The following is a 26,099-nucleotide window of genomic DNA, read 5'->3' as shown; positions in this document are numbered from 1 at the left end:
ATGCTCCTAAGTCTAGAGAATTCAAAGGATGTTTAGCAAAGTGCATTCCCTGAATGAATCTGATGTGATGGAAAGTCACATGCCCCTGGCTAATTGCTCTGAGGATAGGCAGAAGTGACTGGCTTTAGACGGTGCCGAAGCTCTACCCTGAAAGGCCCGAGGCTTACGAGTCATCAGACAGATGGATATCTCTAGATTTCACCAACATGTGTTTTGGAAGCGAAAATGTAATTATGGACAACGCTCTTGGGGAGGGTCCTGATACATGACACTCCTCACAGTGTCACAGTGAGAGCTCCATGATCTAATACGGTCATTCATTTTCTCTTCCCCATGGACCGCAGATGTATGTTTTCCCAGCTGTCTTCCAAATGTACTTTTCCTGGCAGTATTATTCAAGAGAATGCTTATGCTTTGAATAAGAGAGTGTTTGGTTACCTACTTCCATGTAGAAGTCCACTTTAAAAATCTTCACTCTTGAATCTCAATCTTCTAATCAACCTCAATCTTTAACACTTAGATTCATCAGTTCGAGCAAGGGTCTGCCTGGTGGTACTTAAGAGCATGGACTCTTGCAGACTGACTTATTTACTGTCTGTGTGACCTTGGGTAAGTTACTTAACCTCTCTGTACCTGTGTTTCTTTGTCTGTAAAGTGGGACCCATACTAGTACCTATCCCACAGGGTTAGTTTGAGGATTAAATGCATTAGTAAATGTAATGTACTTAGAAAATTACCTGGCAGCTAAACAGCAAATGCTACACAAGTGCTCAATTATTCTTATGACTATAATTTTTATCATAGAAATGAACAAGTGTTGCTTTAACAATCGGTCCCTTTGAAATATTTAGAAGCAGAGAAAAGAAGACAGTCAGAGATTATTTGGAGAACATCATGTACCAGATGCTGCTGGATGCCACTGGACCTCAGACAAGTGCCAGAAAAAATCAGGTAATTTTTTAATAGTGGGACAGATAGTTCTAAAAATATCAATTGAATCATGCCATTCACCGCTCTGCACGAAATTCCCTGTTGTTTCTCTTTACACTTGGAATAAAATCCAGTGTCCTTATCAAGATCCTCATCCTTCTGAATCTTACCCTGGGACTCCTCTGTCCCCAGCTCACATCATATCTCCCCCATGCTGACCAGTGTTCCAGCCATGCAGGTCTCCTTGTGTTTGTTGGACATACCTGGACAGCACTTCCTGTGTGGGGCCTTTGCCTGGGCTATGCTCGCTGCTTGGAATGTTCTTTTCCCACATGGCAGTGCAGCTTGCCTCCTTCTTATCAGGTCTTCGCTCCAAGGCAGCCCCCGCCCCATCAAACACGTCCCCGCTTGGCTCCCTACCCTGCTCTCTTGCTCTGCTGAGCGCGTATCACGCCTTGGCACTAAAAAGCAGTGTACGTTTGGTGATCACCTGGCTTCTCACGTTGGAATGCAATGATAGCACCTTGTGTTTACTTAGTGCACCAATAGCTCTTTGCATAAAGTCCATCTTACTGTCCTTTCACAAGAAATGGCAAGCTTGGGGCCAATAGCTAGCAAGCGCCAGAGCCAGCACAAGAACCAGCCTCTGACCCCATCACTCAGCTCAGTGGGAGCAGAGGCTCTATCAAATGTATCCACTGCTGCACCCAGTGTATGCAGGGAAACTGCTGAGCAACTGACCCTCCAAGAAGAAAATTCATTTGTAGCATTTGCGAACTTACATATGTAAATCTTCCCACAGTGGCTGATTTCAAGATGCCAGAGAGATTTCCTCTCTCTAGTAGACAGGAGTGGGCTGGAGCATGCCACGACAACTTAGCTCCTAGGAAGATACCCGACCCACGTGCTACCTGGCACACAGGAGCTACTCGATGTTTGTACTGGTAAGCACTGGGGTAGTACCTGCAAGGGCACATGCCACCAAAGTGAGGTGTGTGTGTCACTGCTATCAAAACCATCATTATCACTGCCATCATCACCACCAGCACCAATACCATTACCAACACCAGCATTATGTCACAGACACAGTGTACAACGCACAAAGCAAGCATGAAGCACAAATATAAAACAGTAGTAGGTATGCTAGCTTATTTGTTGGATTTACATGTAACATGGGCAATGGGCACCTATGACTGAATTCATAGTTTGCATTCATCATCTTTCTATGCATACTCTATAATCTTAATTCATAGGGCTGTGTCTTATTACCACACATGTGCTTATTAGAATTTATAAATTCAGCTTTAGGAAATTATAATAATAAATAAGCATTGAATGTGGCTAGGGAAACAAAATCCCCTATATACACCATTAGTTTGTCATGAAATTTTCTTGAGCTTCACATAGAAATTTTCTTCCTGACATTCTGGATGCCTAGCTTGATGTTACAGATATTACAGGTTGCTGATGCTTTATTCCTCTCTTTTTTTCCCCCCAAAATGGTACTTCATTTCTAGTACTCTCTATTTGAGATGGAAAAAGTCTTCTAATAACAACTCTGAAGTGCTCTGCATTCAAAACTGAAGTTTTCAATGAAATAGGCTTTAAAAAAAAAAAATCAAATATGAGCACAAATGATATTGCTCCATGAGATTACAAAAATAAAACAGAATGAAAAAGTTAAAAAAAAAATTTCCTGGCAGTGCAATGATCCCAACAATGAAGTGCCCAATAAAGGCAGCAAATTAGCTGAGCTGAGATGGAAAGCAAGCTGCCTCTCACAGGGACATTCCCTGTAGACACACAGGGATGGGCCTGCCCCAGAGTGGGCTCAGGACCCCCAAAGGCTGGGTGGGTCTGTGTGACCAGGTGGAGTCACTCAGTGGACTGGCCCTGCTGGACTTCCAGGCCTGCTTTCAGCCTGGGCTGTCCAGGGCTCCAGCTCACCTCTATGACGCCTATTCACCTTTGTCAGGGGTCAAACGCTGCAACCCCTAGAGCAACTCGCACACGCCTTGTCAACACTGAATGAAAGACAGCAAAACAATTCCAATGAATCTGTGATGCAGCAAATGGGAGAAACACAGTTCCGAAGTGGTCAGTCCCAAAGCCACCTGCCTCCTGGAAGCACACAGCTGCACTATCCTTCGAGAACAGAACGGGGAAGACTCCCTCTGTATCACTTCTAGAGGATTCCCATCGTCTCCCAAAAGAGGGTCCCCAGTGAGTGCCTAGGGTGCTACCAGTCTTAAAAGATTCCTGAAAGTGGTGGCTTCACTTGGGCCCTCGTTAAGAACATCAGAGTCTTGACCAACCTCCATTGGCCTGTGATACAGTTGAGAAGCCTCCAGCCCAGCAGCTGTTTGGAGACAGCGCGAGGCAGCGGAGGGACATCAGAACCCAGCTCCTGGCCTACAGTGAAGGGACAACCCTGCATCAGGGCTGAGTCCCTAATACGGGATGTTCCCACTGCCACTTCTGGGACGCCTGATCTTGACTTCTTGGTGATCACATCTCATTCATGAAAGACCCAGCTGCTCACCCCTCCCTCTCTGACTGAAGGAAGCACATGAAATGAAACGACTTCTGTTTTCCCCACTCTCATCCATTTCGAAGCCCCGCATCTCTTCTTCCCTCCAGTCGACATACATAACTCCCTGTGACAATAATGGGATGTGCATGTGTACCAAGGGGGGCATAGAAATTTTATCTCTCTAAAAATGGGACTAGCGTGGTACAAGCATAGTTTTTGTTTTTTTCCCAAGGCTTTTACTTGGGGCAATATATTGTTCATGTGGTTGTGGGTTTTTTCCTTCTTTTTAATTTTAAATCGAGATTATGAACATATATTATTCAGGTTAATATATCCTTTTCATGTAGAATTCAACTGAAACCAGTGCTAGCACATTTAACGACAACAAGAGAAATTCTCCAGCTTATTATAAACATCCTTCAAGAAACCTGAAATGCATGTCCTCTGGAAATAATTTTGCTGGAGTTTGGGTTATTATTAAAATCTTCTCAGAATTCCATCACTGGGGTCTAATGAGCCTCAAAGCCCTTTTCTGCTACTGATCAGAGAAAAACTCTTTTTGGTCTTAGAAGTACATTCTGGATAGTGAAAAGTAAGCTGGAAGAAAGGGGGGTTCTTTCCAGAAACCAGGGAAACACTGAACAGAGCTGGCATCTCGGTCCTGGGCTGACACTGGGTGGAAGGAAGGCCCTCTCCTAAGACAGGTTCCCTTCAACAATGATAGAATGAACCTCATCCTCTGGCTGTTTTAAGTGCTCTGATCTTTCAGATTCCATGAGAGGAGGCAGGTTTACTGCAGACTTTATAAACTCAAGGGAATCCCAGGCAAATGGGTCTTGGCTACACATTCCTACACGTCAGAATTCTCTACCTGTGACTGAGAGGTCCTAGAAGACCATAGGACAGGGCTACGCCAAGCTGAGACGGGGATGAGCTATCCAGGAAAGGTTTTCAGGAATGAGGAAGAGTCACAATACCCTTTAGAAGCAGATTCTCATGTTTAATTATCTCTGTTGATAATGAGAAAATTCACCATTCTCCCAAGTGGGCTGACCTGTCTTACTAAAATGTTAGTATAACTATTTCTGAAGGTGGCCAGCGATGACTCTGTCTTGCCAGCAATAACCCAACCAGAGCTGGCTACTGTTTAAGTTACTCAGAACTGTACTTCCTAAACTTCAAGGTGCATCGGATTCATCTGGGACCCTGTTGAACTGCAGATTCTAATTCAGTAGATCTAGGGTGGGGCCTGAGCTGCTATTTTCCCAACAAGCTCCCAGGTGATGCCCAGGTTGCTGGTCCCTGGACCTCACATTGAGCAGTGAGGACTTAGAGCTGCAATCTCAGATCTTCGTCCTCGATTCATTCACTCCACATACAGTCTGCAGATCCCAGGTCCCCACTGAGGACACAGTGATGGACAGGTTGTCTATGACTTTAAAACTAATGTTAATCAAAATTTAAAACTTCTGGGCATTAAAGGACATAGTCAACAGAGTGCAAAGGCAACCTACAGAATGGATGAAAATATGTGCTTATTATATATCTGAAAGGAGTTAATATCCAGAATATATAAAGAACATCTACAAACACACACAAAAAATCTGATTTAAAAATGGGGAAAGATTAATCCTTTGTCTGTTGCTTCATTTGCCCATTCTGCCCATTTTCTCCCACTCTGAAGGCTGTCTTTTCACCTTGCTTATAGTTTCCTTTGTTGTGCAAAAGCTTTTAAGTTTAATTAGGTCCCATTTGTTTATTTTTGCTTTTATTTCCAATATTCTGGGAGGTGGGTCATAGAGGATCCTGCTGTGATTTATGCGAGAGAGTGTTTTGCCTATGTTCTCCTCTAGGAGTTTCATAGTTTCTGGTCTTACATTTAGATCTTTAATCCATTTTGAGTTTATTTTTGTGTATGGTGTTAGTGTTCTAGTTTCATTCTTTTACAAGTGGTTGACCAGTTTTCCCAGCACCACTTGTTAAAGAGGTTGTCTTTTTTCCATTGTATATCCTTTCCTCCTTTGTCAAAGATAAGGTGTCCATAGTTACGTGGATTTATCTCTGGGCTTTCTATTCTGTAAAGGATTAATCTCAAAAATATACAAGCAACTCCTGCAGCTCAATTCCAGAAAAATAAATGACCCAATCAAAAAATGGGCCAAAGAACTAAAGAAGATATACAGATGGCTAACAAACACATGAAAAGATGCTCAACATCACTCATTATCAGAGAAATGCAAATCAAAACCACAATGAGGTACCATTACACGCCAGTCAGGATGGCTGCTATCCAAAAGTCTACGAGCAATAAATGTTGGAGAGCGTGTGGAGAAAAGGGAACCCTCTTACACTGTTGGTGGGAATGCAAACTAGTACAGCCACTATGGAGAACAGTGTGGAGATTCCTTAAAAAACTGGAAATAGAACTGCCATATGACCCAGCAATCCCACTCCTGGGCATACACGCTGAGGAAACCAGATCTGAAAGAGACACATGTATCCCAATATTCATGACAGCACCGTTTATAATTGCCAGGACATGGAAGCAACCTAGATGCCCATCAGCAGATGAATGGATAAGGAAGCTATGGTACATATACACAATGGAATATTACTCAGCCATTAAAAAGAATTCATTTGAATCAGTTCTAATGAGATGGATGAAACTGGAGCCCATTATACAGAGTGAAGTAAGCCAGAAAGATAAACACCAATACAGCATAGTAAAGCATGTATATGGAATTTTAAAAGATGGTAATGATAACCCTATATGCAAGACAGAAAAAGAGACACAGATGTACAGAACAGACTTTGGGACTCTGTGGGAGAAGGTGAGGGTGGGATGTTCTGAGAGAATAGCATTGAAACAAGTATACTATCAAGGGTGAAACAGATCACCAGCCCAGGTTGGATGCATGAGACAAGTGCTCAGGGCTGGTGCACTGGGAAGACCCAGAGGGATGGGATGGAGAGGGAGGGGGGAGGGGGGATCGGGATGGGGAACACATGTAAATCCATGGCTGATTCATGTCAATGTATGGCAAAAACCATTACAATATTGTAAAGTAATTAGCCTCCAACTAATAAAAATAAATGAAAAAATAAAAATAAAAATGGGGAAAGACTTGAACAGACATTTCTACAAAGAAGATATACAAATGGCCAAAGCACATGAAAAAGATGCTCAGCATCACTAATCATTATGAAAATGTAACTCAAAACCACAATGAGATACCACCTCACACCCATTAGGAAGGCTACAAAAAAAAAAACAAAGACAGAAAACAACAAGTGTTGGCAAGGATGCAGAGAAAACAAAACCCTCGTGCACTCTCAGTGAGAATGCACATCCATGTTCATAGCAGCATGTGGCAGCATCCCAAGAGTCCGTCGACAGATGAATGGATAAACAAAATGTAATATATATACATAAATCAAAATATTATTCAACTTTAAAAATGAAGGAAATTTTGACACATTGCAACATAGATGATCCTTGACAATGTTATGCTAAGTAAAAGAAGCCAATCACAAAAAGATAAATACCAAATGATTCTATTGATATGAGGCACCCAGAGTGGTCAAATTTATAGACAAAGTAGAAGGGTAGCTTTCAGGGGCTGGGGGAGGGGAGAGTGGGGAGTTATTTAATGAGTACAGACATTTGCAAGATGAAAAGAGTTCTGGAAATTGTTTGTACAACAATGTGAATATACTTAGCACCACTGAACTGTATACTTAAGAATGGCTAAGATGCTCAATTTTATGTGTATTTTAACACAATTTTTAAAAACTTTTAAAAAATATTTTCAGTATCTAAGGTGTCTACCACGTACAGCCTTCACAGTAAGAGAAACGTAAAGGTCACTTTGTAAAAAGGCACGATGTGGTTCTAGTGAGGGAGAAAGTTGAGTCAGGCATGAGAAATGCTAAGATACAGATGAGGTCAGGTGCTGTAGGAAACTTCGGGGGGCAGGGGGGTGGGGGCAGTCCTGAAGTCAGATGGATGGGGAGGTGGTGGGCATGGGGGCCAGCTGTGGCTGGGAGGAGGAAAGGACAAGCCAGGTGCCTGAGAAGTAACAGACAGCCTTTGGTCATCAATGAACATGCGGATGAGGGAGAAGGCACCTAGAGTTCAGCAGGGATATCCTAGGCGGGGCAGGACCGGGGAAAGGTGATGAATTCTGTGTGTCTAAGTGTGGAGTACATGTGGAGCCCCCTGGGGAATGTTTCATAAGCAGTCAGAAGAACCAGTGTGGAACCGGCTTGAAGACTGAGATTAGGAAACCAATGTGCTGCACAGGTGGCTATTGCACCTATGAGAGTGTTGAGTCTCCCAGGCAATGTGTTCAAGGAGAAGAGGACCCCAGAGGAAGGTAACACTCTGAAGAGGTGGAGAAGCAGAAGCCAGCCTAACCATCTGGGGGCAGGTGACAGCAAAGAGGGAAAGCAGTCAGCTGGGGTGATGGCAGGTACTTGGTGATGGTACATGGCAGGTGATGGCCATGTTTACTTCCAGGGACAAGGGCATCAACACCTTGAGGGGTCAGATATAACAGATTAACTAAAATGTGCCATGAGAGTTGGCGATGGGGAGTCCCTGACATACACAGGGTAGCACTGATGCCTACAAGAGTCCAGATGTGTGAAGAAATGGGGCTGAAGGAGCAGCAGGCCTCACAAAAGAAAGTGGTGTGTGAGCTACATCCTGGAGGTGAGAGGCAGCCCTGTGGAAGGATGAGCCAGGCAGCCGGTGCAGGACAGAGCCCATGGAGCCAGCAGGAAGGGGACCTGGACCACACAGGCTAGTGGGGTGGAGGGGTGGAGCGGGAGATCAGTGATGACAGCTGCCGCTCGCAGGAAGCCGTGCTTCATCCTGGAGGCAAGGGGGAGCCACGAGAGTATTTTAAGCAGGGAAATGACATGACTGGAGTTGTGTTTGAGAAAGATCCCTAGGCAGTAGTGCGGGAGATGGATCCGAGAGGGAGACAGGATACAAGAGACCCACTGGGAAACTTGTTGTGATTAAGCCCCTGATGTTACTGGTTTCCCCATGTCTTCAGCCTTTTGCTCGCAACGGATAGTTTCTCCTTAGAGAACAAGGGTGGTCTGATCTTTCTAGCTACAGAGCGCTACAGGCGAGTGACTTGGTTCTAGAGAGACAGGAAACAGAGGTAATACACTGAGGCAGCCTCAGTGAGCAGGCGTGACCCTGCGGCAGAAGGAGCCCATGGGCCTGCATCCTCTGTGAGTTGGTCTGGGGATGCTGCCAACCCGACCCTCCGGCTCACAGTCCCTGTTACTATTGGGGTCTCGCCTCCCCATCACAGAAACTGTTTTCTCTTCCTCCACGAGGTCTCTGAATCAATAATTGACCTAGGGCAAGAAAAAGAAACATATTCTGTTCCTTCTGAGACAAGGAAGCAACATCAGCCTTTTCTGGAAGTATGTGAATTATCTCAGTGGGTTCAGGGACCCCAAAACCACGGGGAGGAAACAGGGGTCCCCTGAAGGCCTCCGGGAGACTTTGACCTAGTGCCCATCCCCCCACCGCCAACTGGAAGAAAAACTACACATTTTGAGTTTTGAGAAAGTGCATCCTGGCCCCCTAAGGATGAAGAAACACTGATATTTTGGAATAATGATTCATTATCAGCATGCCAGGTTGTTAGACAAAGGGAACACACTGTCCATCAGAAAGACCCTTGATGATAAGGCATGGCTTCATAAGCTAATTTTGAGAACAGGTTGTTGTGTTTGGTTGTTTTGTTAAAATGGGGGAAGGCAGTTTTGACACTTCGATTATAAAAACATCTAAAATGCCTTTCTCACCTCTTTTTTCTTCTTGAGTCCTATCATTTTTTTCTTTCAAACCACTATTAGTCTCTGGTATATATACTTCTTGCAAAATGCCATGTTATCTTGGAAACATAAGAAAAGATGTTATGCTTTGAGGGTGAAAATGCAAGGACCCAGACCTGTCATTTTTGCCTGGAGTCCGAGGGTCTGCTGGGAGTCGGCGTGTGTGGTTGAGATGAGGGAGATGGAGCCTGTAAAGCACCTAACAGAGGAGCTGACACGTAGTAAATGCTCAATAAATGGAGGTTCTTCCTTCTTGCCAACGAGTCAGTGGAGGGAATGGGCAGGTTGCTTTCTTGGGATTAGCATGTGTCAACATCACTCTGGAAAGAGGGCCTGGGGGGCTGGAGAACTCTGTGGCCTGTGACCACTCCAGGAAGCACTATATTATGGACTTGTGGCAAAAAGCAGCAATTATAGAATTAAACACCTAAACTGGTACCAGATCCCAAAGAAAAGATGTTGCTAAATTATTTTCTAAATTACCCACCAAGGCCTGTGTGAGTCAACAGGTAGCTATTGACTGTAGTTTCAGCTGCCATCAAGACTTATTGATCTGAGAGATAAATATCGACCAAATTGAGACTGAGGTCAATGCTGGCCTACTGGGAAAATAAATCTTAATATTAACCAAAACCTGTAGATGCTAGGCCTGGTATTTTTGACTCTAAACTGCTGATCAGGCAGAGGTACACTCAGAGTCAGGTCTTTCCTTTATTGTGTATTGTTGTAGATGCAAACTGGTTTTCAAATTGACTCATTTCTGGAAAATTTGGTTTAAAACATTTTAAGTCTTTTCATATTTTAAATTATCAAAGGACAGGAAAATTGGTATTTAATAACTGCATTGTGAATATTTCCATAAAACAAAGAATCCATTTTGAACTGCATATATAACTGCCCTGACTTACTTTCTGTGCAAATCAAGAATTTCCTCTGTTGGATCTCTGTCCCAGAGGAGCACACTAGCTCAAACAAACAAAAAGTCCATAACATCGGGAAGGAGGTAGGAGGGGGGTTCAAGATGCAGGGGACACATGTATACCTGTGGCCAATTCATGTTGATGTATGGTAAAAACATCACAATATTGCAAAGTAATTATTCTCCAATTAAATTAATTAAAAAAATAAAATTTGATGAAAAATGAAAAAAAAAAAACTCATGTGGGGCCAATTTAGGTGTGAAGGGGGTTTTAACCACCCCCCCAAAAAAGTCCACAACAAAAAAACGTGTGATTGGGACCAGTTATTTTTTTAAATGCTACTGAATCTACTTCATTTATAAGTGGCCCCAAACTGCCGAAGGAGGCAGCGCTGTGTCGCTGTGAACTCGAGAGTTGCCCATTCAAGGCTGCTGACATTGCTCCATCCTCTGGGGGAGCAGCCGTTTCTTCATGAGAGATGCAACGCTACCCCCTGTGGGTTGTAAGAACCCACTTTCCTTAAGCAGAGTGTTTGAGTGTCCTCACAGGCAAGTCTAGGAATGGGGGAACTTACTGTGAGAATTAAATATGATGACATGCAAAAAAGCACTTTTTCTTATATATCCCTGGGATGTATCAATGGCACGTCAATAAAGAGCAGTTTCTGTTTTTACAAGGGGTAAGAGATTAGATTAGAAACAGCAGGCCCTGAGCAACTTAGAATGTAAAATGGGGAAAATTTACAAAAGTATAATCAGTCTTGAGGTTGCTGATAAATACCAGGATTAGGAATAAAAGATCAGGAAAAGATGCACCCACACCTACACAAATGTGCAGTGGTATGCACAGCTGGGAGACTGAGCTCAGACTATCGGGGGAGTCTGATTCTCATGGGTAGGATGCAGGATGCTCTAAGAAAAGTTGATCATTTCAGCCTCTGCGTTCAACTGAGTTTCCCAAAGTCCACTGAATGACCATAGATCTATTGAAATCAGCAAAACCTTTGCTGCTGTATTTGAGGACAAAACTGGTATAGTCAATAGAGCAGAAATGGTAAGGAATTTTTGATGACATGAACCAGATGAAATCACACTTCATGAAAACACAACCCACAATTCATTGCAGGGGAAAGGAGGTTCTCTCTTGGAAAAGAGGAGCCATCCTGCCCAGAGGAACAGCAGGTAACCTGGGCACAGAATAGGTCATGAGAAAGGCTGAGCCAGAAGATGTCAGTCATGCATAGAGATCCAGGTTTCCCTCTGAGACAAAGCTTTGAATAAGCTGGTTAAAACCTCATGCTCTGGATTCAGAAGGACACAGGTTCTGACTGCAACCATCAAGCTCACAACATTACAGATTTGAAAATCTTTGCTTGCCCTGATCTTGTGTAGATACACTATGCTTAGAAAGCTTTATTTTTACCTTTCATACTAATTAATTTTTTGTGTGGTGTGAAGTACCACATATATACGGTACCATATATGGAAAAGATAATCACCATATACGGAAAAGATAATCCCTTCTTCACTGCACTGTAATGTCACTTTTGTCATAAAATTAAGTAACAATACATATGCAGATATGTTTGGGGCTCTTTATTATGTTCTTTTGGTTTATATGTCTATTCTTGTGCTAATACCATTACTTGAAAGCGAAGTAAAAGTGTTAGCCGCTCAGTCGTGTCCAGCCCTTTGTGACCCCATGGACTGTAGCCCGCCAGGTTCCTCTGTCCATGGAATTCTCTAGGAGAGAATACTGGAATGGGCTGCCATGTCTTCCCCCAGGGCATCTTCCCAACCCAGGGATTGAACCTGGGTCTCCTGTATTGCAGGCAAATTCTTTACTGTCTCAGCCACCAGGGAAGCCCAATTACTTACTACATGGCTTAATTACTGTGGTTTTAATGTAAATTTTGTGAACTGGCATATAAAAACTCTCCACTTTTCTATTCTTTTCCTTTGCAATACATACACATTTTAGAATAGGCTTGCCAGTTTCTCTGCCTCTCTCTCCCTCTCTTTTTCTGTTTCTCTCTCTCTCTTTCTCACACAAATATACAACTGCTGAACAAAATTAGCAACAAAATGAATAACAATACAAGCACACATTTAAAAGAAATTAGATCTCCATGTATGCACACTGATGTAAAGAAATTAGTGAATAAATCAATGAGAGAAGGGAGCCAGCTCTTGCTTATAGAAGAATTTTAAGTAGTAAACAGAGACGGGTTGAGGAAAACAGAAAATCACCATTAATTCACCGTAGTAATAAGTGCTAGAAGCAAAACCCACCGATGAACACTAAAATAAGTAGATGAAAGTTCAAGGAAAAACACACTATTTGCATAGGCTGATGTATCTCCCCTAAAATACCTATTACTGTGGTGGTTTTCACGTGTCCACAAAGTCTTTGATACCCCTCCCTGCAGGAGGTGCAGCTTCATTCCACTCTCCTTGAGTGTGATCTGGACTTAGTGACTGAATTCTAACAAATAGAGGGTGGAGAGGAAAAAGTAGTGATTTTATATGAAGAAGTCTGGCAGACTCACCCTCACTAAGTGGTCAAGGTGAATGTCACAGCAGGTCCCCTCCATGGGACGCAATGAGAAAGGCATATCTCTTCTGTGTTGTTCTTCCCTCAAATCCATAACCTCATTTCTAATCATTGAAAAACCTCAGAGAAACCCAAAGCAAGGGACATTCTAAAAAATGTAGCTACTACTCTTTAAAAGTGTCGAGGCCATAGAACTGAGGCACTGATTGGAAGAGGTTAAGGAGACAGGACCATGAAATCCATGTGCTAGCCTGGATGGGATCCTGCACCAGAAAAAGAACATTCATGGAAAAACTGCTGAAATCTGACCCGAATCTGGAGTGCAGCTAATGGTAATATGCTGAAGCTAAATTCTTAGTTTTGACAAATATACCACAGCTTTGTGAGATGTTAACCTTAGGAAAAGCTGGGCGCAGAGTAGACAGGAACTTTCTGTATCATCTTTCTAATGCTTTTGTAAATCTAAAAAGTATTTCAAAATAAAAAGTACAACATATATTCTGGAAGGTTCTTTTGCAGTCTCTTCAGAGTGGTTATCAAGACAAATGTATACAAGCTGGTCCACTTTATATTTTAAACATTCCAGAGTGTGATTTTTTTTCCTTCTTTTCAAAAAGGAGCATGGATGATAAAAAGCAATCCTATGTGGATTTTTAAAAAGCCACTCTGGGAACTAGGTATGGAGAAAAACTGGCTCGAAAGCTGACCCAAGAAGAGAGAACGGCTTTGCTTGGACGAAGCACCAAGAACTTGGAGCATGTTTTGTGTCAATAAAGGTACTCCTTGGACCAGAGTGTGTTTAGGGCTTGAGGGGACAGCACAGAGAATGTGGTTACTCACCAGGGTGACTTTCCTTTGTGGCTTTAACAGCTTCGGTTTATGGAACGTGGTGGCGATGGGAGCTGTAGAAACATGTCAACGGTTTAGTTTGCAATTCCTTCCAGGACCCTTAAAGTCCACATTACCATGAGCACCACAGACAGAGTCTTATGGGCCCCTTCCTGCCTTCGTGGAAGAACTTCAGTTTCTGATCCAGGTAACAGTTGGACTGGTGCCCTTCGGGGAATGGTGATCCTCTCCTAGCCTTTGGACATGTCACCCTCTCTCCTCAACAAGGTCGACAAAACACCACCAGCTACAAAGAGGTCAGTGCAGGTGAGAACCAGGTACACTTGGTTAAGGCTGAGGCTGGAACTTTCCCTGGGGCTTCCTCCTAGCTGCACACTAACCCTGATGGTGGTGACCTCTGACCCTCACAGCCACCCTGTGAGGTCATTAGGGAGGGCCTTATTGTCCCCATTTAACGGAGGAGGAAACTGAGGCTCCTCCTGCAATGTCATGTAACTAACTAGTATTAAATGATTTGGGGCTTGAACCCAGAGTCAGGACTTAGCACGTGGTTCTCTGAGTCTCATTTTCGTCTTTCGTTAGACAAGGCACTGTCTACTCTGATTGAATCAGACGCTACAACAGTACACTGCCCAACCCAGAGCAGGGACCACCCCCTTCCCTCCCCAGATCCACACATGTCATGCCTCCCAGGACACCCATGACTCCCAGCCTCTTCCGTCCACCTGATACATGTTCAGACTCAGCACCACTGCCTTCTACCACAGGGCTCAAAGGGTGCTTAGGGGACATCCTAGAAACTCCCAATTGAGGAATATAATGGATCTTGTCTTGTTATTAAATTATTCATCGGGGAAACCCTGTATTCCCAACTATATATCGAAACCTTTGAGGTATGACCTCCTAAGTTAGCCACAGTTATTTTAGGAACTATTTAAAGACACCTCTAGTTCTTGCCTCAGGAAATGCCCATCTTCCTCATTTAGGTTTCTCTGTCATAATTCCTTGGAATCAAGGAATAACCCTCATTTTATCCTAGAACAAATCCAAACTAAGTTACACACCTGTTTTTTATCCTTAGAAAAATCAGAGAAACTTTTTCCCTTAAATAAACAGACACCCTTTTGCTCCATCCTGCTTTGCGCAGATTATGATAGTAGTTCAGAGGGAAATACACTTTAGAATAGTCTGTAGAGGTGTGTGGCCAATGGCCCCACGCCCCCTTCAGCCCACCTCAGGGACAGGGCTCAGATATGATCAGAATCTAGGTGGAGTTTTGCAGACCATGTAATCAGGAATGTCACATCCTCCATCTGGCTCTCTCCTGTCCTAAACTCACATCAGACCCCAGGTGCTCTGCTCTCCACGGGGGTGCCCACTGGCTAGTTTCCTACCTTTGGCAGGAACTGCAGGAGGAACATCAACTTTCTCCTTCCTCCTCTTGCCCTTCTTGGGCTGCAGAGGTGCCAAGCTGGTCACGCTGGTGACAGTCTCCCCTGAGCTGCAGAAGAAACAGGTCCTGGTGAAGGCAAAGGCAGATTTGTTCCAAGGAAAGGGAGCAACAGTCTCTGAGAACCCAGATGAACCTATGTAAGGTAGGAGTTTTTTAGAGCTGAAATGAGATGGCTCTGTGCTTATCCCCAGGGATGTCTGGTACTGACCCTTGGCTAAGGATGATGAGATGAGCTGGTTAGGAATATATACTCTGCTGTGTAACATTCCAAAATCTCTGGAGAGACCCAGGGCCAGCTTGCTTACATTGTTTGGCGATGTACAGATTAGTGGTTTACACTCAGTCTGGCTTGGCTATATCACCAGTAGGGTATTAAGATATCACTAAAAACTTCTTGAGCTCCCCTAACACCAGTGTTCCTTGCATGTGTCTTTGCAGTTCACAATAGAGACAGAGCAGCCCCTGTGCAAGGGAGAAAGGACCCTGGGGAACTGCAGCTGGGAGCCCCCAGAGGCCACCATGATTGGTCTAACCCTATCCTCCTGCTGTACGTTCACCTATGAGGTAGAGGCTGAAATGATCCTCAGGAGTGTGGTGAGTGTTTTCAGTTATCTGGGTAGTTACTTATGCAATCACTATAGTATCATATTCTATGTGTTATCCATTATAGCCCGAAGTAATGGGTAAACCTTATATTACCGGTAAGAATACCAAGACTCAAGGATGCCAAGTGACTTGCCCTAAGCAACACTGTAAACTGCAAACCCAGACTGGCCTGATGTGAAACCTGTTGTCAATGCCACCTGCGTGTAGAGTTCACACACTTCCTTGAATGGCCATCAGTCTTCTTTCAAATGCATCCTATTGGCTCCAGCAACCCAGAGGAGAGTACCTCTCTTGTCCTCAGACACATAATCGGCCAGGTAAGTACAGTTACCAAGAGAGGCTATCTCCATGATACACAGGACTTCTAGAAATCCATTAAAATATGACCCAATAACCAAAATGAACAAAGGTGGTAAAGTTTTCACCCAAGAGGAAAGGCTCATAGCTAGGAAAACATGCTAAAACTTTCTCAAGAAAGAGGAATCCAAATAAAAATGTACTGCACTCTCTTTCTGCACACATCAGAATGGCAACAGTCAAACTTAAGGTAAAGCACTCTTTTGGCAAGGGTGTGAGGAGTCAGGCACTCAGAAGTATTGGGGGTACAAGTGGAAACCCTTCCTGATGCAGAATAATTCAGCAATCAGGATCACAGGCCTATCAGAATTACAGAGGTTTATATTCTATGACCTGGCAGTTTCACTTCTGAGAATTTATTGTGTGGATATTGTTGCATGGGTACAATAGGTACATATAAGTCATTATAGTGCTATTGGCAACAGCAATAGATTAGAAACAGCCTAACTGTCCATCAGCATGGGACTGGTTAAGGAAATCATGGTGAATCCATAAGTGCATACAAAGGCCGTCCTTTGAAACTGGAATGAGGAAGCTATTTATACCAGGATAAGGAAAGACCCATTATTAAGTGAAAAGGCTAGGTGTTGGACAATGTGTAAAATGTGTCATTTTTTGTATAAAAAAAGGAGAAAATGACATATCTTAGTATTTATGTACACAAGCATAGAGAAACTTCGGAAATATTCACTTTGGAAATATCCATTAAAGAGTTTAAAAAGTATTCCTTAGAATGTGGGTGCTGAGGAACTAATGAGATAGAAGACTGGACAGAGAGAATTATCACTGTACATACATTTTTTCAATTAATTATTTCACTTTTAAATTTAAATTACTAAACCATGTGATTGTATAGGGGCTTCCCAGGTGGCACTAGTGGTAAAGAACCCCCCTGACAATGCAGGAGACATAAGCAACGCGGGTTTGATCCCTGGGTTGGGAAGAGCCCCTGGAGGAAGGCATGGCCATCCACTCCAGTATTCTTGCCTGGAGAATCCCATGGACAGAGGAGCCAGGTGAGCTACAGTTCATAGGGTTGCAAAGAGTCGGACACAACTGAAGCGACTTAGCACGCACACATGTGATTGTATAATCTTTGAAAAACAGTAAATTAAACACAAATATCTATCTATCTAAATATTATACATTTAATAAAAGAAAATAGACTATTCTAATACAGTCCTTGAGTTTTAAAACAACACAGACTCATACAGTGACTAGCGGGGAAATTTCTAAGAATATAGTTCACACCAAGAGTCCCCAAAGATAGCTTATTTTTATTGGGAACAGAAACTCTAGCTGACCATGGCTTTAAGTATAAGGTCAACTGTGTAAACTCACAAATAGCCAAAAGGAATGTGTGTTTACAAAACTCTGGCCACTACGATGGAAAAGGGGTCAGAAACCCTCAGGATTGTTTAAATACACAACCACATGTACAGCTTCATTTCCTAGCATCTTAAACTCTTGAAATGTTTTTTCCTTTCTTTCCATTATAAATTAAGGCATGTTCATGTTTTAAAATGGTAATTACAGACATGAAAACAAAAATAATAAGTCTATTGTAACCTTCGTAAATATTTCCAGTCTTTTTCCTCTTCTGTGTTTTATTTCTTTTTTTGACCTTATTTTTTTGAGCAAAACCGAGCAAAAGGTACGGAGATTTCAGACAGACCACTGCCCAGCCACATTATGAACTTCTTCCACCAGAATGGTATATATATTTGTGATAATTAATGAAACTACTTTGATACATCATTATCACCCAAAGGTCACTGTTTAATTAGGGTTCACTCTTGGTGGTGTACATTCTATGGGTTTGGACAAATTTATAATGCATCCATTACTAGAGTAAGGTACAGAATAGTTTCCATGCCCCCAAATTCCTCTGTGCTCCACCTAGTCATCCCTCTCCCCCATCTCTGGCAACCACTATTTACTATCTATCTCCATAGCTTTGCCTTTTCCAGAACACCATACATTGTCTGAACCTTTTCAGATTGTCTTCACTCACTTAGAAATATGCATTTAAGTTTTCTCCATGTCTTTTCATAGCTTGATAGCTCATTTCTCTTTAATGTCAAATAATATTCCATTGTTTGAATGTACCAGAGTTTATTTATTCATTTATCTACTGAAAGACATCTTTGTTGCTCCCAAGTTTTGGAGATTATGAATAAACAGCTGCTAGCTACATCCATGGGCAGGCTTTTGCGTGGACTTAAATTTCAACTCTTCCCTGGCTCTTATACATTGTTTTTTAAAAAATAAAATTGCATTACAATTTTGCATCCTACTTTTTACTTAATCTACATTTTCCAAATTGTTATATCCTCCTACTGTTCTAATGACAAGACATGCTGCAGTTTACTTAGCCTTTCCCCAGCATCTAAACATCTGTTTCCCAATTTTTGATAAATAAATAACATTGCTATAAGTGTATTTGTGCATAATGGTTTTCCATTCTTAGACTTTCATTTTTTAATTCTTAGACCTAGAAATACTAGTTCAGGAAAAAAGGATCATTTTAAAGGCTATTCAATACCCACTGTCAAAATGATTTCTGACAAGTTAGTACTATTTTATAGCCACTTGGTCAATGGATAAGCATATTTATGTTTTCATCCTTTTTAACATCAGATTTATCAGTTAAAAAAATTTCTCTCATTTAATAAAGAAAAATGTGCTATCTCCTTTTATTTGCATTTCTCTGCTGGCTAGGAGTAACCTTTCCTGTGTTTGTCTAATTGTGTTTTCTCATTTATGAATGATGTATGGACACCTTCTACTATTACTTATTAGGACCATGAGTCTTTCTTATATATTTGCTTGCACTTTTTACATCAATCTGACATGCTTATCACAAACATTTCTCCTATTTTGAATTTTCACTTTTTGTTAAACGCATGGTCATTTATTTTTGTTAAAATCATTTGATATTTTCTTTTTGATCACTGCCTAACAACAACTTGCTCTGCTATTTTCTTGGTTTTAATCCTCTTGCTCCTTAAAATAAAATGAAAATTTTGAGATATGTAAGTCTAAGCCATTAAGTCTAGGGCTTTCTGTAAGCTGAAAAAGATCTCTGCTTTGTCATCACCATTCCCCCTGAAAACAGTAAAACTGCACTAAACTTAGTTCTGCTTCATACCTCAGTCATGAGCCCTCAGATACAATGAGTCACCACAATGGCATATGACAGACAACTGTTCTCTCAGCATCTTACATCTCCTGTTGAGCCAGCAGGCCTGGTAGGAAATTTTGACGAAGAAAGTGCATTTTATGATTCACTTAAAAGAAAAGTTACTCTACATCTTGGGTTGCAACAGGGCTACATTTTGTGTCTGACACAAGGAAGCGAGCATTGCTGGAGCCAATCAAACCGAGGAAGATAGAAAATAGGCCGGATTGAACAGAAGTGCTATTTGTGGGAAACAGGGCAGTTCTTCTGGCTCCAACCAGGGTGGGGCAGGAGGCCCATGTGTGGGCCCCTTGTTGTGACACACACAAAGTTCCGGCCCAGCTGTCCCTCACGGGAGTCCCCATCCCACGAAGGCTGGGCACCTCTGCTCCACGGAGGCTGGATCCCGCGAACAGGCTCTGGTGCAGGCAGAAGTGCACTGAATCTGCTTCCACTCGGAGCAGGGAGGTGATACAGGGCAAGTCCCTCACTTCCCTGGGCCACATCTCCCAACCTGCAAAGTGGGGAGATGTACCCTTGCTATTCAGCTTCCTAGGCTGCTCAGTAGTAAGAACCCGCCTGCCAATGCAGGAGATGCAGGACACACGGGTTCGATCCCTGGGTCGGGAAGATCCCCTGGAGAAAGAAACGGCAATCCATTTCAGTCTTCCTTCCTGGGAAATTCCATGGACAGAGAAGCCTGGCGGGCTACAGGATAGCAAAGAGTCAGGCACGACTCAGCAACTAAATAGCAACAACAACCCCTGCCATCTATCTCACAGAGTTATCATTAGGGTCAGATGAGACAGCTCAGCCTAAATGAGATGGGACATGAGCTAAACAGCATGGATCCTACCCTCCAGTGTGTGGATGCAGGTGAAGAATGGGGACATTTCATGGTGCCACCTAGGGAGAACAATTTTACCACTTGGTTATCTTATGGTGCCACGTCTTAGCCCTGAGGGGAAACACAAACTTCAACTTCAATCTTGATCAGAAAATCTTTCTTCCTGAGAGAGCACAGGGTGCCCTTCCAGAGCCACTGACGTAGCCACAGATATACAAGTACCAGGCAGGACAGAGCAGGCGAGCAGGGCGTAGGGAGAGGCTGCACCCGAGTGGCGGGCGGCGCCCTAGGCCATCAGGTAGAGCAGGCAAACTGGACTCTACCAGGCATTGAACCAATTGTGACCAATCATGTTTTGCAGAAGCTCAAGTTAATAAGAGCTCTATCAGTCTACCCTACTCAAGGCACTGTGAAAAGCACCTGATAGCCATAATCTCTGACCCTCCTAGATGGGAAAATGAAGCCTCAGAGGGGTCAAGGCAGGCGCTTTGGGATCTGAACCAGTTCCATCTGCTGCCAGGCCCTGAAGCAAGGACTCTGGGCCCAGCCCAGACAACAGAGAACAAGAAAACTAGGGTAGGAAGAAGGTCAACAGAGCCAGACCCACAATGGCTGCTCTGGGCTTAAACCAGCTTCCTAAAGAGAAGTTAGCAGAAGACGTTATCAGCATTTCACTGCATTTTCAGTCTAAACTAAATGCAGGACTGTTATAGCTGCTCAGAGCTCTGTCCTGATAAGAAGAGGTCGGACTGAGTGCTAGGGTCTGTAGGGTGCTACAGGTCATGACAACTATGTTAGCAACTCACTGTCATTTGCAATTACAGGTCGCCCCTCACCAAGGTCAACTGCCATTGATAAAGGCCAAGGACTAGCGTAAATAGGGTGAATTTCCTGACATCTGGCTTGAGGCCTCTGAAAGCGCTCCATAGGCTTCCACTACCACACAAGGTCATCCATAGTCCATGCCAGGAGCTGTGTACAGCCTGTAGAACTTCACTTTCAAGGTGGAAGAATGGTGCTTCCCTTGAAAAGACTTTTTCTCATAAATATGTTAAATTATGTCAAGCACACAGAACTACATCTGGTAAGTAGAAGCACTAAATGGGTGTCACCTATGACTATCTTACCAGCATTGGTATCATCATTATTATGGAATCTGCTCTGCTTGAATAGGGAGCTGGCTGGACATGGCAGAGTTCTCAGAAATCTGCACCAGGGTGGGAGCAGCTACAAAGGACCTGCAGACCCCTGGGGATCCTGATGCATTACTTTCTGCATACGACCTTCTTGCATGCATTTTGCAAAGAGCATCAGGATAAGAGCTGCTCCTTTGTGAGGTAATTGCCAAGGCACCTTCCTGTCCACAGCCTCCCCATGGCCTTTCATCGTAAATGGTTTACATCACCTCAGAGGTTCTGCTGGGTCTTGTCATGAGAGCGCGTCCTTTGCAGTCCCTGCCAGTTCTCACCAAGTCTGCACACAGGCTTAGGTTTAGTTTTTAAGTTTAAAATCTCTGAATACCAACTGGTAAGACGGGGAGGTGCTTCCTTAATATTCAGCGGTTCCATGCAGTGTTGGCCTTGGGTCATAAGAATAACGGCAAAAAGAGATCCCTAGGGTTATCTGCCCAGCATCCACTCCCTACCTTCTGGGGCTGAAGGGACACGTTTGGGTGTCACTGACCCCCAACCCCTGCTCAGCACAATCTTACCCTCTGGCCATAGAGCATGGTTCAGGTTGGTCCCATAACAGTGAGTGTAATTGTGCTTGCTTCCTGTGGAAGCAAGATGAGTCCTTCATGAGACCAGGGGTGAAGGCTCCTGCTGCCACCTTTCCTTTCCTAAGAGGAGTAGAACTGGCTGGAAGACACATCAAAACCTTGAGGCAGCACTGCCCAGAGAAAGGCTGGGAACAGAAGTCACTGCCCCAAGGACCCAGTGTCTCCTGGATGGAGGCCCACACCCTGTAGCATCCCCAGTCAGGAACCAGCCAAGTCTTCTCCTGGGTAAGACCATCTGAGCTGTCTTTTCTGTCGCTTGGAATCAAAAGGTCCGTAAATAGTATACAGGGCTAGCTATTCATTTAACAGTTGGCAGTTTTATTCATGCTCTTAGTCTGGGGAGATTAATTTGTACCTAGCAGGCTTTTTATGAGGATTAGAAATAAACCCCATCAAGTGTTCCGCCACAGAGGTACACGGGCACTTGGTGAGTAATTATGAGGAATTAGTCCACAGCCGGTATTATCTCACTGAATCCGCATGACAACCCTGAGCTGCAGGGACAAAGCCAAGTTGGTGCCCATTTGGTGGAGAGTGAACTAGTCCCACAGAAGCTGGATAGTCCCACAGAGACTGGTCCCACGTCACCAAGTGGCTGGTGGCATGGTTCCAACTGATGCCAAAACCAGGTGGAGGCTGTTCATGTTATTCTAGGAATAACCAGATGCCATCACCTTGGTCGTCTTCCCCTTGCATGCCTCTGCCTGAACCCCAGGGTGGGCGCGGATAAGACAGCATAGTGATGTCCTCAGGGATGCAGGAGCAAGACCAGGAGACACACACGGGAGCCTGTCGTCCCAGCCCTCACCCACTGACTTGCTCAGCTGAATGTGGTCACAGGGGAAGACACCTACAAATTGATGCCTATGACCAGAGCTCACTGGACTTTTCAAAGTCAGGAAGAGGCAGAGCAGCTGCAGTCATCTCCAGCCAAGTCCTTTCCGCTTCTCCTTCCATTGCCCTGACTTTTCTGCAGTATCTACTTCTTGTCCATTTGTGTGACTGCCAATATCCAAGCTCTCACGGTCAGACCCAAGCTCCCCAGCACGCCTGAGCTAGCGTGTGAGTCCCAGAGCCAGGTGGCCTGGGCTGGTAGCCCTACTGTTCCTGCTTTCACTGGTCAGGAGACCTCCCCAACATCCACACTCTTTTTGTACTGGTTTCTCATCTGCAGGATGGGGATAATCACAGCAGTCACTCATAGGGTTGTTATGAGGCCAGAATAAGACGGTGAGTGTCCCGTGCTTAGCACTGTGCCTGGCATTTAATAAATGAGGCTTTGTTATTACTTTTAATATGATGACTGCCATCCTCCGGAATCTGCCCTGCCACCATCTCCAGCCTCACCTCCCTGCTGTTCTGCCCTGAATCTCCAAGATTCCTCACCCCACGGACGAAATCCCTTCCCCAGCTGTGCTCTTCTCGCCCCACTTCTATGTGCTGCTGTCCCCCATCTCACTTCCCCTGGAATGCTCTAACTCAACCTTCAAGACTCAGCCCAGATTTCAGCCCCAGGAGACCCCTGAGACAGGGTTAGGAGTGCCTCCTCTGGGTGCCCGTGACAGTTCTGTGGGCCACGGCTTCTGCCACCGTGTTATTTCTCTGGGTCTCCCAGACCTCAAGGTGTGGGCTGGTGTTATTTCATCCTCACTCAGTGGGTCTTACAAGCCTACAGAAGAAACACTCACAAGTATTGACTGAATAATAACAGAACTATTTGCATAGGGCTCACCATTTACCTGTTGGAAGCACTTCATACAGACTAACTCATGAAATCCTCCCAACTCCTTACATGCTAGAGCTATGATTGCTCTCATTTTATCAGAGAGGTTGAAAAATTAGCTAAAGGCACACAGCAATCTATGGCAGAGCTGGCATGTGAACTGAGGCAGCCTGGCCACAGTTCTTTAACCATCACAGCAGACTGCCCTTCACAGAAGGAATAAATGTTTTGTAACACTGCTCCTATTCACTATGCTTCAACTTGCTTCAATGCATAAGAAGCAGGTAGTCACGCACCTCAGTTTGGAGCACATATCTTTATATTCTCTTTGAAATCACATCTTTGCCTTCTCTCCAAGATCCTAAACAAATCACTTACTAAATCCCATACTTCGATTGTGAGGTATGTTTTAAAATGTTTATAAATCTCTGATGTTTCAGAAAAGACTGCAAAATGCTTTAAACTAAGCTCACAAAACACAGTAAAGCTGTGCCTGTAATTTATCCAACATGTAAAGAGTCTGTTGACCTGACTGTCTATCCTTGAGAAAGTGTATGCACCGAAAACATGAAGAAAGCTTGGAAGACTTCAGCTGTAACTGCTATCGGCACAGATAACATAATGCCCATCTTAATTTCTCCCACTTGGAGATACTTTATTATCTCAAGGGCATAAGACGAGTTTGAGCAAAAGGTCAGGAAATGCACTGGCCGGGAACTGCCTTTTTGTGCCCTCGTCCACCCTCTTGACAACTTTACTGAACTTGAAGAAAGGCACCTGAGTGCACTGAGGAGGAGTCTTGGTGTGGGAACACATTACGAATCTATGAAACTGGCGGCCTTTCATTTACAATCTGATTTTCCGGAACTTTGGGGTACAGTTTCACAGTGACCAGTTGAGCTGCTCTCCGGATAGTTAAAATCTTGCAGAGCCCTGAGATGCTCGCTAAGGTCCAAGTATCTGCTCCCGGAGAGGGCGATCCGCCATGGGAAAGGAGCGGTCCTCCGGCTCTGCAGGTCAAGGCCACCCTCCCAGGAGACAGCAGTTTCCGACTTCAGGGCCGGCACACATGAAGATAAGATTTGTTTTCCTCCTGTTTGAACTTGTCTCAAAAAGTCAAGGAATTCCCTAGAGTCCCCAAGTTCTGCCCCAGTCGCTTGGCAAGGCCCCTCTCTCAGTGACCACAGCCTCAGGGCCAGAATGTGGCGTCTTCCTGAGGGGCCCTCCCCTGCCCGAGGGTTTTCATTCCTGGCAACTTGCCCTGGTCCTGTGCGCTCTGCCCATTCTCCCTTAGGAGGAAGTGGTCAGAGGACACAGACAGACATTCATCCCAATCATGGCTTGAGGGGCCCAGCTGCCCACTGCCATAGCACTGACGATGCAGCCCAGAGGTGGGAGCTCCCTGGCACAACAGGGACAGGAAAAAGAAAGGCCTGGGCTACAGAGGCAGTGCACAATTCAGGTCAAGGCCAGTCAAAATGGCAAGGACTGACCAGTTCCCAAGAGAGGCCCGGTGGCAGATATCAGCCTGCACTGAGTCAAATCAGCATGAGGTTCTTAACAGAAAGATGAGTGCAGGTCAGGAGGGCACCCAGGTTTCAGTGGGCAGGGAGGGTCCTGGGGTACAGTGAGGAGAGGCAGGTTCTCCTGAGGCAGATCTGTGGGCTGGCCCAATAGGAGACAGGTCGTGGGACGAGCTTAGCTCAGGCACCCAACCAGTCTCACTGACAGCCAGCGGGTCAAGGTGGCAGCACTTAAGCGGGACTGTGTGCTCATCTCTGACCTCTGGCAGGCTTTGCAGGACTGAGGGGAGACCAAACTCTAATGCCCACCAGGCTGGGGTGACATCCTCACTGTATTTACAGCATCAGCACCAGCGCGGAATAGATGCAATTGAGGGGGAAAACGAGGGAAGGGAAGGAAGCAGGGCCCAGACTCCCACACTGCTTGCTAAGGATTTAAGGCTAGATGCTAGATGCAAATTCTGAGAAACACTGGCAGGCTGACCTCTCCACAGCCTATGATGTCCCCTGAGCCATAACCTCTTTCAGTGTCTGAAATGCCAATACTTGGAGCCTTTTCAGGGCATATGCTTTAAAAAAAAAATTTTTTTTCCTGAGGCATAATTTACTCCCCATAAAATTCATTGATAATAAGCATACAATCCAATAGTTTTAGTAGATTTATAAAATTGTATAACCTTTGCCACAATACAGGTTTAGAACATCTCTGTCACCCTACAAAAGTTTCCTCTTGCCAAATAAATAACAGTGAATATGGCTGAGTCTATGTCTACTATTTTAAGAAATCACCAAATTGTCTTTCCAAAGTGGCTACACCATTTTACATGCTCACCAGCAAGATACAGTTTCACCACATCCTGGCCAACACTTGACATTGTCATTTTTATCACAGCCATTGTAGTGGGTGTTTAGTGGCATGACATTATGGTTTTAATGACACTTCTTTAATACTAATGATATGGAACACATTTTCATGAACTTG

General features: G+C 44.2%; 1 protein-coding gene across 2 annotated transcripts in view; it reads right to left on the bottom strand.

The window, feature by feature from the left end:
* Window positions 1-26,099, bottom strand: part of VSTM4 (V-set and transmembrane domain containing 4) — a 78,540-nt gene that overhangs the window by 10,254 nt on the left and 42,187 nt on the right. Inside the window, exons 6-7 of one of the 2 annotated variants that reach the window (XM_043476351.1) lie at window positions 15,042-15,166; window positions 13,639-13,700 (exon numbers count right to left, since the gene is read on the bottom strand). In XM_043476351.1, the coding sequence (XP_043332286.1) occupies window positions 13,639-13,700; window positions 15,042-15,166 (187 nt within the window). The remainder of the gene's footprint in view (window positions 1-13,638; window positions 13,701-15,041; window positions 15,167-26,099) is intronic. The other variant, XM_043476352.1, reaches the window with a different exon arrangement.

The sequence above is a fragment of the Cervus canadensis genome, chromosome 8 (genome assembly GCF_019320065.1).
Source record: "Cervus canadensis isolate Bull #8, Minnesota chromosome 8, ASM1932006v1, whole genome shotgun sequence".
NCBI classification, from domain to species: Eukaryota; Metazoa; Chordata; class Mammalia; order Artiodactyla; family Cervidae; genus Cervus; species Cervus canadensis.
This window is presented reverse-complemented; position numbering and strand designations above follow the sequence as displayed.